This window comes from Bos taurus, chromosome 13 (genome assembly GCF_002263795.3).
Source record: "Bos taurus isolate L1 Dominette 01449 registration number 42190680 breed Hereford chromosome 13, ARS-UCD2.0, whole genome shotgun sequence".
NCBI lineage: Eukaryota > Metazoa > Chordata > Mammalia > Artiodactyla > Bovidae > Bos > Bos taurus.
The window spans coordinates 56599540-56613340 of NC_037340.1; the positions used below are offsets into that span (position 1 = coordinate 56599540).

Consider the following 13801-nt stretch of genomic DNA (forward strand, 5'->3'; position numbering starts at 1 on the left):
TGCATAAAAAGTAAATCAAAACCATACCAGAAAAATCCACATAGTGTTTTCCCGATGTTCAATTGATCTCAAGGAAGGAAAAAGCCCAGATTCACAAAAGCCTTTGTGTATTGTTTTATTATATACAAAACCAAGCATATAATAATTGCATAGCAAATAACAAACATGCTGCATTTTGAATGGTGCTCTGTACATGTTCATGAATAAATAATAAATACTGCTTATTACCTTGAAATACAGTACCAAGAAATTTATATTTTTGTTTTACTATTCTTGTAAATGAGCACAAAGGAAAGAGGAAATAGGTGATATTTAAACATGAATGGTAGAAATTCTTCTCTCTGGAAACTAACCAAATAGGCCCAAGAACAACTACACATGAGTGATACCCTCTCCCCCCATCTTTTTTGTCATAGGTTGCCAATCCCATGCTATCCCAGTTGAGTTACAAACTTTCAGTCAGTTTATAGTCATTAAGGAGAAACAGTCGCAACCTAAACAATTGTAGCTAATATTGATATATTTTTGTAGTTCACTTTTGCAGTTTTTACAACTTTTCCCCCTGATTCCAAGCCTGCAACAATTCTTAGCACTTTTTCTAAACTTTGGAGTTTTTTTTTTTGCTACCATTTTATTGGTTTCTTTAATTGATTTAAGTGCAACATGTATGTAAACAACTGCACAGAAATGACAGGCACTACTTAGGAATACAGTGACTCATGTCACAAGATTCCATGGCTTCGATCTCATGGACTGAATGAGTTCACAACTCAACTCTGTAATGTGGCCTGCTCAAGTGGCAAGATTTTTATCTGCAGCATTTAGTGCATTAAGATGTGCGCATCAGAAATCACAGAAGTGTGCTTCTGCTCTGTAATGAACCTACATTCCTTAGGAGCTCTGAGCCAATCACAATTACCAACCAGAGGCAAAAAAGTAAACAAGCAAAGCCACTTTTTCAGGCTTTTCAAACTGTCCTAACGTGACATTATAACTATGCTTCCGAATTAAGCAACCAAGTCAAAGAGCAAGGAACATCCGAGAAATTTAACATCCGAGGTGTTAACTCAACATTTCTTAATCAGCTCAGACATACACGAGGCCAGGAAAGGTGAACCATGTCACCGTCCAGATCTCCTGCACAGGTGTGCTACTGCGAGAGGCAGCAGCTCAGCAGAAACCCTGGGTTTCTATTGGGATTAATATCAGGATCATACATGTGTGTGTAACATGCTTACAGAGATTTATTGGCCCTGAAACTTCATACAGAGTTGAATGAACATCTAGCAGAAAAAGAAATCATGAGTGGGGTGTAGACAGGACTCGCCTATCAGTGCTCACAGAAGCAGGGCCGTTGAAGGACATGTGGGTGAATGCTCAGGAACCACAGGAAGGAAAAGTTATAAATAACACTATATTTTCAAAATACCATACTTACACTGAGTACAAATGTTACAGTATAATCGTGAACCACAGAACTGATGCTGGCCAGATATACATCTTTTGTTCATTTATAAAAAGGCCTTAATCTTAAAAAAAGATCTTAATCTTACTGTAACCAGTGCTTTCTCCAGTAGGGCAGTGTGAGGAAGAAAGAATATAAGAGGGAATCGGGAAATAAAGTCTTAAAAGAAAAGGACTACCATCAACATTTTTGTTGTTTAATATGATTAAGATCAGATTTTCATATGGCATCTTAATATTCAATTTTGGCCTATTATTTTAATTATGTATAAATGCATCCTGTCTTTATGGTAACTTAAACAGTGACTTGGATGACATTGAATTGTTGGGTGAAAAGTCTGCCAGTTGGTAAATATTTTCAAATGAAATGTGCCAAGTTTTTCATTTGCCCCAAAGATTAAAAACAAACATATATATAAAGAAAACTAGAAGAATCATTTGAAGGAATAAAATCAGCTATAGTCATTAAAACATACTGTACATCAAGAATTGTCAACCAAACGTTTTAAAGATTTCTACAATAATATCAAGAGCAATCTCCTCACACAACCATAGGGACAAGTAGATGTGACTTCAGTTCAGTTCAGTTGCTCAGTTGTGTCCAACTCTTTGTGACCCCATGGACTGCAGCACACCAGGCTTCCCTGTCCATCACCAACTCCCGGAGCTTGCTCAAACTCATGTCCATCGAGTCAGTGATGCCATCCAACCATCTCATTCTCTGTCATCCCCTTCTCCTCCTGCCTTCTATCTTTGTGACTTAACAGCAGTTAAATAAGAAGCATTTAGGAAGCTCATGAAGCCACAGGGCCATGTAAGGATGTGAAGACATTCATTCAGTAACTTCAGTCATGCTCCCCCCACGAGATTATAAAGCAAAATTATAAAGTCCTGCTCTTGCAAATAAGGACAGATTATCATTTTACAACAGAGAGGGGCCAGGTCCCAAATCAGGAATGTAATAAGGGTTCCACTCAAAGTGGTTCCGTGTGTATCTGTCTGATTATAGGCCCTGCGTTTGCAAACTCTAAAAGGTGGTTTACCTGTGGCACCTCTTCAGAGACACCACCTGCCAGAAATTCCAGGTGTCAACATTTCATTCTTCCTCCCACCACTTGCCAACAACCACGCTTAGACCCACCAACCTCCACTGGGATGAAGTCTGCATGCTGACAGAATACAAAAAATTGACTTCACACCACCTCTAAAAGGCCTTCTTAAAAACAAAACAAAACCCATGTTAGGGAAAACGCATGAAAGCCCTAGATTCTACTGTCTCCCAAGAGCAGGAAACTTAGTGATAAATGACTTTGCTCAAAATAGATGCTGTTGAGGAAGGGCCCAAGCTTCCCCTGGGTGAAAGAGCCAGAACATTTGTTTGAATCCTTTAGGGCCAGGGCGCAGAGAGCCCTGTCTCAGATACTCAGGATTCTCTACTGTTTGAAGCCGTACCCACTAACTCACATATGCTGTGGCTGAGATTTCAGAAGTGGAGTTCACTCAAGTCCCTCTAGAGAGCAGTGGTTTTATTTCTTTCTGTGGCACAGACTTTGGCTGATGTTTACCTCAAGTTTGCCTAAGACTGTCAAAACAAAGTATGATTACCTAAAGACTTCTTTTTTTGAAAACAACCCTGTGTAGCCGGGGTGGAGGTGAGGGTGGGTGGACTAAAGAACTGTCCACCCCTTCAGTAAACCTGAAGTCTCTAACAATTCACTGGAGGGGAACTTTTGGAAGAGCTTTAATACTGAGTCATCTGCAGGTTCTTCCAACTCATCATCTCAGTTATTTCTTAAATTTGTACGTATTTTGCTTTCCTCCATTCGTTTTGAGCTTTTTCTCGCTGGATATTGTGGCATGAGCACAGTGACTCACGTTTCCCTTCTTCTTAAGACCTGTGTGTGCTGGTGCCCGGGCAGCCCTGCAGCCGTCTGTGGGATCCAGGATCATGGCTGGCGGCCGGGGTGCGCGGAGGTTCCCATTGCTCTCGATCTTGGGGCCACCGTCCCCGCAGGATAAGTCCCAGGGCTGCAGCCTGGGGCTCTTGTTGGATTTCTTTTTCTTCTTCTCTGTCTGCACCTCCGGGGTTTGCTTCTGAGAACATAATCGGCTACTGCTCAGCACATCAAGAGGTCTGGGGGAAGCCTCACCAGTGTAACAGAATGGATGGACTTCCTTGCAGAGCATGTCTTTCTTTCGTGAAGGGCCTGACTTCAGAGGCCCTTCCTGGTGAGGCCTGGACAGAGCGCTGGGCATCAGCTTGCTTCTCCCAGGGCTCTTCAGGGCCCCCGAGGTCCCAGTGGGAGGCCTCCCTTTGGCCACCTTGCCTTTCTCGCACTGGATAGTCTGGATTTGCAGCCACTCGAGCTGGACGAGCCTATCGATGTACTTGCCCAGGAGCCCCCCGGTTTTGGGCACAGCCTCTGTCCTACGCTCGGAGTGCAGGAGCATGGCCATGTCCCGCAGGTCCCAGGAGTTGCACGGGGGTGGGAGGAAGTCGGGGTAACAGTATTCAGGCCAGGTGGGGCCCTGCCCTGGGTGCAGGTCGAAGTGAACCGGGTCAATCTCTTCCGCTCGAAGGTGAAGATCAGGAGGCGTGAGGGGGGATGGGGGGATGGCGATCCTTTCTGAATCAGAGAGGTCACTGGCACTGTCCTCCTCCTCATCATCTTCTTTGATGATTTTCATGGACTCAAAGTCCAGAAACAGCTTGTTCCCTGAGAGCCCGTGATACCTGGGGCCGAGGGGGCTCCTTTCGGGGTTTCCTTCTGGGGAAATGCTTTCCTTCAGCTTATCCTCAGTTGGTTGGGGGACACCTCCTCTGAGACTGCTTTTCAGCTGGGAAGAAATGTGGGGGACTTGGGGTTTACTCTGTCTTTTTCTGGAATTCTTGGGATGTTGTACTTTAGTCCGAGATGGGCCTGCATTCATATTGCTGCAGGAAATAAAATTGCAATTCTTAGTCCATGTGACACAAACTGGCCTTCTGATGATTTTAAGAAAGTAATCAAAAGAAGCCTCTAGTTGTACACTTCAGGTATGACAACGGGTTAGAATATTTGAGGTCTCTAAACTCGCAAATTACAGGACGGTTTTCCACTTGATACTCTATTTAGGAAATAATATTAATATAAAGCAGGTGCCATAAGTAAATGCATGGATTCATTTTGCATCAAATATTAGCTTTTAAGAAAAACATTAACATTTCATAAAGTACTTATATTATCATCTTAAACCCATTGTGTGTACTTTGAAAAATATCTCTTGCAGAACACTCAGTCTGTTGTTAATGATGAGCAGTGTTTAATAACACAAACAAGTAAAATCCACACCTTTCTTTTATATGCCTAGTTTAAATTAAATGTGGACAGGATGTAAAATACATATTTTACAGAACTTAATTGCTGGTTGGTGGTAACTCTGAGCCAGCAAATATCCTAAGGAAAACTGTAGCATATACAACCTACACCTTAAGCCAAAATCTTATTAAAGTGTCAGAGTATCTTCAAATAGAAAACACACTAGGGAAAACAGTGTTTAGGGGGATAGTAATAAAATCACACAATGCCTTATAACACAATATAAATTTTTTAAAAGGCTTACATGCTATTTTTTTTCTTTAAAATTTTATCATTTTTAAAAATTGAAGTATAGTTGATTTTCACTGCTGTGTTAGTTTTTGGTGCACAACCAGGTGATTCAGTTATACATACATATACATTCTTTATTTTTAAATATTATTTTCCACTATGGTTTATCCTGAGATATTTTTGAACACAGCTCCCCGTGCTCTGCAGTAGGGCCTTGTTAATACTGCCCTTTGAATGGTGGGGAGGCAGATCTCATGAGTACTGTACACATTACTAGCAGGGCAACTGATTCTTCCTCTAATTTATTTCTGAGGCAGCATCTCATATCAGAGGTGAAAATATTTTCTTTTCAACTTATTTACCAAGAACAGTGCACTTTACCAAGATGAATAATACTCAGCAACATCAGGCTGGTGTGGTTTAAAAAAAAAAAAAAAAGATGGTAAACATGCTTTGTGGAAACCTCAGAGGTTCATTTGCTGGAGGTCTCCACCACAATAAGCAATTACTTGAAAATGTGCCACCTCTTAATAAACATGGAGGAGGTTAAATCATTGCCAGCAGCATAACATGTGTTCAATAAATGTTGAAAAAAATGAAGAAATGGATACAGTAATTGCCATGATTTAGAACTCATAACCAACATTGTTAAAACCTTTCTTTACCTCTAGCTGTCTATGTGCATCCATAAAAGTTATTACTAGTATCCTTTTTATAGAAAAGGAAACAAACATAGAAAGATGATTACCCAAAATTGTGGATTCTGCTAACAGTGCAAGAATCATGACCTCCTAGAATTTTTACCAAATGCTGCTGTTGCTGCTGCTGCTGCTAAGTTGCTTCAGTTGTGTCCGACTCTGTGGGACCCCATAGACGGCAGCCCACCAGGCTCCCCCGTCCCTGAGAATCTCCAGGCAAGAACACTGGAGTGGGTTGCCATTTCCTTCTCCACCAGTTCTACGCTGCTGCTGCTGCTAAGCCGCTCCAGTCGTGTCCGACTCTGTGCGACCCCAGAGACGGCCTCCCACCAGGAGCCTCTGTCTCTGGGATTCTCCAAGCAAGGACACTGGAGTGGGTTGCCATTTCCTTCTCCAATGCATGAAAGTGAAAAGTAAAAGCGAAGTCGCTCAGTCGTGTCCGACTCTTAGCGACCCCATGGACTGCAGCCCACCAGGCTCCCCTATCCATGGGACTTTCCAGGCAAGAGTACTGGAGTGGGGCGCTAAACTAGTAATGTTTAAAACCATTTCTGTCAGACAAGAAATATCGTGTATATACTTAGGTCTACAGACATATTTTTCTCCCAACCACACATATCAATCTGGAGAACTGAGCTACTGTTCCCTTTGCTAGATAAAGTAATTACATGAAAAACTATTTACCTGGTTTTCTGATAAGATTCATTCACCCTATTCCCTTTCTTGAAACAGTCACATGGCTGATCATCATTTAGGGTTGGATAGACTGTCTAAAGAGAAAGACATACAGTTAATAAATACCCTAAACACACACACAAACAAGAAACGTGAAAAACCGGAACAAATCTAAATGAGATTTTACTTAAGTTTACATTACCTTTTCTGTAGTGCTTGAAATATTCTTGCTCAATCTGTTGGAAGATGCCGACAGCAGGGGAAGTGACTTCTTTCCTCCTCTAATATTCGGGCAGGGTGCCTTACCACCGGAACTAGAAGCAACAAAACAGTGTTGGTAAGTACCAACTGCAAACACCCTATCACCCTTATCATGTTGCTTTTCACTTTTTTGTTCTTAAATATTCAAATTGTATAAAAAGTTTGAATGGGGGAATATTGCCTTCTATTTATGGTTTAATCTATTTTTGTTTTTCACAGTGGGTATTAGATACAAGATCACACTACTATAAATGGATTTCATCTCTCTCCCCATACACACACACACACATACACCTGCATGCACATACAGGACATCTGTGGGACTAATTAAGTTTGGCTGTTACTCCAAAGTTCCTGTGTCCATTCTCATTCATTCCTTCCTTCCACAAACAGAGTGCCTAGAAAACAGCAGGGTTAGATACCTATCCTACTCTCATGGAGCTTGAACGCTATTGGAAAGGCCCCCTTTCAGGCCTCCTGCCTTCACTATCACATCAGTCCATGAAAACTTTATCAGTATAATACATATCACACAGTGTTCTCTCTCTGTGACATTTTGTTGACTGGTACCACCCAAGGCTGCTTCTCCCCTCTTGAGTGGCCTACTAAAACTGCCCCATTCGAATGTGAATCTTCTTTCTTCCATAAAATCCCCTGCCTCTGAAAAAATGGAAGAGTTGGGATTATACATTTTTATTTCCTTCCTAAAACTCTGCTATGTTTCAAAATAAGCATGTATGCCATTTTGGTCTGTGTAAGTATGATGAGCAGGAAAATCACATGCAGGCCCTTACAATGAATGAATGAGACCATAATCAACTGCTCGATTCGTTTCAGATGTAGAAAAGTTCTTCACCAACCCCCTTCATTAGTCTGGTTTTCCTGCTGCCTTGTCCCTCTGGATTGTACAGGAACACTCTAGAACTCTCTAGAACTCTCTAGAAAGTGCACTCCCATCTTCTCCACTTCATTTCACCTGGCAGGCTTTACACCCTGGGCTGTGGTGTTTTCTGGACAAAGTTACTGAGAGAGGAGAGGTGACAGCCTGCAGGGTCCCTAAAGATGCAGAAAGCAAGCTCTGGTTTCCCCGAAGGTTCGGGAACAAAGCTAAAAGTCTGGATTCTGCCTACAAAAATGGGTCCCAAGCGCCAGAGGCTGCTTAAGGGCAGCCTTATCATTTGTCACAGGGTCTTAACCCTTGTTCTCATATCTTCCTCTCCTCCGGTTTGGAGCCTCTGTGGAGACAGTAGTAGCAGCAGCGCCGCCCCCTCCCCACCCCCCAGGGAGAGGGCCAGCGGTCCCCGCGGCAAAGCATTGTGGGTGATGCGGGGACACGACGCTTCGCGTCTACGCAGCCAGGCTCCCACGGTCTGGCCTAGGGTCCGTGTTGCAGCGCAAACGTCCAGAGAGCTGGCTACCCTCGAGGCTTAAAATGAGCCGGGGACCGGCTCCCGGGCAGGCCGAGTGGCGCGTCCCTCCCCCGCCCGCATTAGCCCAGAAATCCGGTGACCGCAGCGTGCACGCTCCGGGTCCTCCGCGCGAGCAGACACCGATCTGGGACCGATCCGCGCGCCGGCCAGCCGGACGCAGACAGACACTGACCAGACCTGTTTCGCGGCCGCGGAGGACACGTGACGCGGGGCTGGGCGGGAGGCAGACGGCTGCGCTGGGCGGCGGGAGTCCGCGCCGGCCGCGTCACGAGGGGCGGGGCGGAGGCTCGCCGGGAAGTTGCTCCGACAAGTCGCGGCCGGGTGAGTAACGCGCGGCCGGGAAGGGGCCGCTGGGCGGGGCCCCTGGGCGGACACTCCCTTCCCCGCACCCGGAGGAAGCCCAAGGCCGCCGCCGCCACCCTGCGCTCCGCTGCGGCCCCGAGGAGCGTCCGCGCGAGCAAGCATTTGTCCTGGAAACCAGCTTTTTTTTTTTTTTTCCTTGCCCAAAGCGGAAAACCAGGGGGAGGACTCGAGGGACCAGGTGGCGGACGTGGGGAGCGCGCAGCCGGCCCACTGCGTCCTCTGCACCGGCGGTTGCAGCGGACCCTCCCCAGGGTCGCTGAGCACGTCCCGGGACACCAAAGGAGCGGACGCAGGGTCGGGAGGGAGACCGCCCTTCGGTTCCGCCTCCTCATCTCTCGACAGTCGGCCGGGCCATGTCCGGAGGCCCGGGCTCGGCGGTCCTCCCCGCCACCGTTGGGTTCCGGAAGCCCGCCCCGCGGAGCCTCAGCTGCCTCTCTGACCTGGACGGCGGCGCGGCCCGGGAGCCGCGGCCCTGCCGGCCCCCGGGGAGTCCGGGCAGCGCGCCGCCGCCGCCGCCTGCGCCGTCCGGCTGCGACCCCCACCTACGGCCCATCATCCTGCGGCGGGCGCGCTCGCTGCCCAGCTCGCCGGAGCGCCGCCAGAAGGGCGCGGGCGCTCCGGGCGCTGCGTGCCGACCCGGCTGCAGCCGGCAGCACCGCGTGCGCTTCGCTGACGCGCTGGGCCTGGAGCTGGCGCAGGTCAAGGTGTTTAATGCGGGCGAAGACCCGTCCGTGCCGCTGCACGTGCTGTCGCGACTCGCCATCAACTCGGACCTGTGCTGTAGCAGCCAGGACCTGGAGTTCACTCTGCAATGCCTGGTGCCCGACTTCCCGCCTCCCGTCGAGGCCCCGGACTTCGGCGAGCGCCTGGGGCGCCAGCTCGTGTGCCTGGAGCGCGTCACCTGCTCGGACCTGGGCATCAGCGGCACGGTGCGCGTGCGCAACGTGGCCTTCGAGAAGCAGGTGGCCGTGCGCTACACCTTCTCAGACTGGCGCAGCGCGCACGAAGTGGCGGCGCGGTGGCGCGGGCCGGCAGGCTCCGGGGGCTCCGAGGACGTCTTCGCCTTCGGCTTCCCGGTGCCGCCCTTCCTGCTGGAGCTCGGCTCCCGCGTGCACTTTGCGCTGCGCTACCGTGTTGCCGGAGCCGAGCACTGGGACAACAACGATGGCCGCGACTACAGTCTCACGTGCCGCAACCACGCACTGCACATGCCGCGCGGGGAGTGCGAGGAGAGCTGGATCCACTTTATCTGAACTTCCTGGCGGGGCTCGCGCGTCTGGGAGGTGGCCCTGCCTCACACCCGACCCCCAAGCCGGGGCCGTCGGACCTTGCTTCCCGCAGCTGCAAGGTGTGCTCGCTGTGGCCCGCCTATGCTGTCTTTTACTTGAAACGTCTGGCTCACTTGGTCTAAACCGTGGCCTCCGATGCCAGAAGGCTGGGCTGTGTCATGTGCTGGGTGGGGTGCTGGGTGAGTAGATGCACCAGTGAGTTGGCCCTATGAAGAAGGCCCAGGCAGGTGGTTTTGGAAAGGCCTGCACCCTTCACTGGGAAAGCCTGTGGCTTTTGCATGTGTCCTGATCGCGTCTCTGTGAATATAGCTCTTATTTATCATCACTGCGATGTTGAAACCTTTTACCCTTAGCCGATGCCTTCTTGGGAACATTCTGAATTCAATAAGCTAAAAAAAAAAGTCATTCTTGTGTGTGTGTGCCCACTGTAAACCGAATGTATATGCTGTGACCCCCATCATGGTCCCTTGAAGCATTCCTGCCCTGGGACAAGGAAAACCTGAAGTCACATTTGCATGCCAATGTCTGTAGGCTTCTAACAGCGGGGAAACTATTAATAGGCAAGAAATTGATGCCTCTTCGGTCATCATACAATCATTCCTGGGAGTTCAGGCTGCCCCATTAGGCTGTGTCTCCTCCATCAGCAACTGCCAAGCAGGAAAACACTTAGAACTTTTAGTTTGCAAAACAGCCCCTTCTGCAGTGTTTCTTTGCACTTTATGTATTTTATTGTACATGTTTGATAATTGTGTATCTGCACTTTATCAGGCCACTCTGTTTAGGTTTGAGCTACCTAAGTATTTAAAGAAATTCTGCCTTAAGTTATTTCAGTTTTCAGGCAACTCTGTGGAATTTGGGCAACAGTGCCCTTTGCAGTTACCTTTTTGACGGTTATGGTGACTCTCTTGATGTCTTCTTAAGTGTCCAGGGTTCCAGCAGTCATCATTCAGAAGTCACATTATCAAGTGGAACTAGCAGGTATTTTCAGCAACAACAAGACTGGAGGAAAAACAATACACAAATACTTATACATTTTAATTGTTTTAAGCTGTATTTGTATATGCCTGGTTTTATCAACTACCTGCCAACTTTCATCTTTGTGCCTTCAGATAGATAACTTTGTAACCTTGTCTGGACTTGTTTTCCAATTTTAAAATGTTAAATGCTTTTTTAATTTTTAATTTTCCAACCAAGAATTCAAGGCCATTGTCTCCTGCAGAGTGCCACAACAACTTAAAACTCTTAGCAAGGGGCTATTTCTCTTGGTGCTGGTGGTGGTCTGACAGCAGGTGCTAACACAGAGGTGTGAAAACCCAACTAAGGTAGATGTGGTCTCCAACTTGGGAAGCTGGTTTCCAAGAGCTGAAGCCAGTGTGATAAATCTTGTAATAGCTGTTACCAGTGAATTAACTCTAAATATTTGAATGCTTGTTACCGTTTGTCAAATAAGTATGCAAAGGATGCATTTTGCCTTTTAACCAATTTCTTTTTTTATAATGGCAACTTCAGTGTTTTAAAAAATTCCAGCAACAAGGATGGCTTTTTGGTACTGGTCTAAGAATATGGAACTCTGATTTAAAACATTGTGACTGAATTGAACAATCACTGGCGGTTAGCACTATGTACTCCATTGACATGCAAGAGGCAAAGAAGCCTGGTCGCATTTCCAAGCCCATGAGGGCCTCGGCCACTATGCCCTGGATCCTAGCCCAGTATGCAAAGCAGTTGTCCAGGGTGTTCACATATGAGCAAGAGCTGGCAAATATATTGCTATGTAAAGGCACGTGGAGAATCTTCTAATCTGTGTAAAGGTCATTTGCCCAAAAAGGTGTGGTCACAGAATATGTAGTAAATGTTATATCTTAAATATTAAAAGAACCTCCATGTGCCTTTGAATTAAAAACTTTAAAGCTTAAATATGCCTGCCTAGTTAATAAAGAAGCTTTGGGACAGCTTAAGGAGATTTTCAGGCCTGAAAACACAGTGACATAGCCTGGATATTCAAGTTTTGTTGTAACCTGTGCAATTGTTGGGTCTCTCCAAACATATTTTAATTCCTGCCATTTAAGATGACTTCACCTAAGCCTCACTATTAAAGTATATGTGCACAAGTTGTTGAAGTGTGTTTTTCTTGTGGCCTGATTAGTGTGAAACAAGCCTTTAGAAATGTGTTGATTAAGACATTTCACATGTCTTATCCTTCCTAGAATGCTGTCACATTTAGTATCTTGCCAATATAAATAAATGCATTTTATGATGGCATCTGGGCTTCAGCAGCACAGTCATGTGTATCTTTGAGAAACTGAGATGCATCCTTTTATGCCAGGTCAGTATTACATAGGAAGAAAGCTCTAGGAAAACACAGGGGATGGAATAGTTACTGTACTTCATCTTACTGCTTATTGAAGCCCATGTAGGAATAACTACATGAGTATCTTCACCACCCCCAGCCATGATGACTGTCACTCAATTACAGAGCTTTGAACACAGGGAAAGGAAACCAACTTATGTCCTCTCTTATTTGCTGGCCTACAATGGTGCTGTATTTGATGTCATTTAATCCTGAAAACTGCACTACCTGGTAGATCAGTTCAGTTCAGTCGCTGAGTTGTGTCCGACTCTTTCCAACCCCATGAATCCCAGCAAGGCAGGCCTCCCTGTCCATCACCAACTCCCGGATATACCTGGTAGATAATAGCCCCATTTCTCAGCTGAAAACAATGAAGCTCAGAGAGATTTCGGAGAAGGCAGTGGCACCCCACTCCAGTACTCTTGCCTGGAGAATCCCACGGACGGAGGAGCCTGGTAGGCTGCAGTCCATGGGGTCGCTGAGGGTCGGACACGACTGAGAGACTTCACTTTCACTTTTCACTTTCATGCATTGGAGGAGGAAATGGCAACCCACTCCAGTGTTCTTGCCTGGAGAATCCCAGGAACGGGGGAGTCTGGTGGGCTGCGGTCTATGGGGTCGCACAAAGTCGGACACGACTGAAGCGACTTAGCAGCAGCAGCAGAGAGATTTAAGTAATTCACCTAAAGCTCCACTGCTGGAAAGTAGCAAGGTTAGCATTCAAACCCACTGCAAAACCCACCTTCTCTCTGCCATGTGAGAAGACTCTCCCAGTAAGAGTTTGTTAAATTTAATTGAACGTCCATTCGGATTATGACCGATAAGGTTTTCCATCTAACATAATCTAAAGACCTATTTAAAAACAAGTCAAATGAAATTAAATCAGTGATATTTTCTTCCATGTAGTAGTGACGTTTACGACATAATCCCTTGGATTTTCTGAACAATAAAAAGGGCTCTAAACGTTTTTCTTCTACTAAAAAATGGCAAGGTGAGGAGTCACTGTTTTTAATTTTTGACCTGCTTGTCTGCTGTAATTTGTGAATTCCCTGTCTAATTTACACCACAATCATCTATTTTTATCATTTAAACTGATAATTTAAATTGAAATATTCTAAAATCCCTGGGGAAACACTTGATTCGCTCAGTGCCAAGCCAAGACGACCTCAGTGCTCTGTCCCCTAGGGGTCTGGGATTCAAGCTAGCGAGAGCACTCATTCACAGAACCTGCTTCTAGGAAACCCCCGCAGGGCCAGGGCCCTGGCGAGGTGGGCGTAGCCTGGAGGACGGGGCGGAGCGCGGTGGTCAGTGGAGGCTGATCAGGAGTGGTTCTGCTGCCCTCTGCTGGCCCGCAGCGTGGGCCTCTTTCAGGGAACTTTAACCACGCGTCCCCGCAGGTTCGTCTAGGGCCCTCGTGTCTCTGCGGTCCCGTCCAGCCTTCCCGGGTGGCTGTGGGGAGCCCGGCGGTCTCCGGCGCTTCTGGTCCTTCAGGTTCACGTCCTGCGGGCAGAGCAGGCCCGGTCGACCCCTCCAGCGCGTCCACACCGCGGGAGGGAAGAGAGAGCAGAGGAAGGACGCTGGCGCCTCCTCTCGCGGCGAGGCCGCTGGGCGAGCGGGGTCAGAGGTCGGGGTCTGGCCTGCGTGCGGCCTCCCACTTACCTGAAGCCCCGAGCCGCGCCCA

The 13801-nt window shown here is 47.1% G+C and overlaps 2 protein-coding genes across 3 annotated transcripts; one reads left to right on the forward strand and one right to left on the reverse strand.

Moving 5' to 3' along the window:
- Window positions 1–99: 99 nt before the first annotated feature.
- On the reverse strand, window positions 100–8813 carry FAM217B (family with sequence similarity 217 member B). 2 transcript variants are annotated; one of them, XM_005214938.5, is made up of 4 exons: window positions 8296–8813; window positions 6630–6741; window positions 6437–6522; window positions 100–4399 (listed from the first exon to the last, which is right to left on the reverse strand). In XM_005214938.5, exons 1-4 carry the CDS (start codon window positions 8811–8813, stop codon window positions 3250–3252), a joined length of 1866 nt encoding a protein of 621 aa, XP_005214995.3. In that variant the 3' UTR covers window positions 100–3249. The 2 variants fall into 2 exon arrangements, with proteins under 2 accessions (XP_005214995.3, XP_005214994.2); XM_005214937.5 differs by having other exon boundaries at window positions 8291–8321.
- Window positions 8400–11881, forward strand: PPP1R3D (protein phosphatase 1 regulatory subunit 3D). Its single transcript, XM_005214936.5, has one exon. It carries the CDS (start codon window positions 8835–8837, stop codon window positions 9732–9734), a length of 900 nt encoding a protein of 299 aa, XP_005214993.1. The 5' UTR covers window positions 8400–8834; the 3' UTR covers window positions 9735–11881.
- Window positions 11882–13801: the final 1920 nt, after the last annotated feature.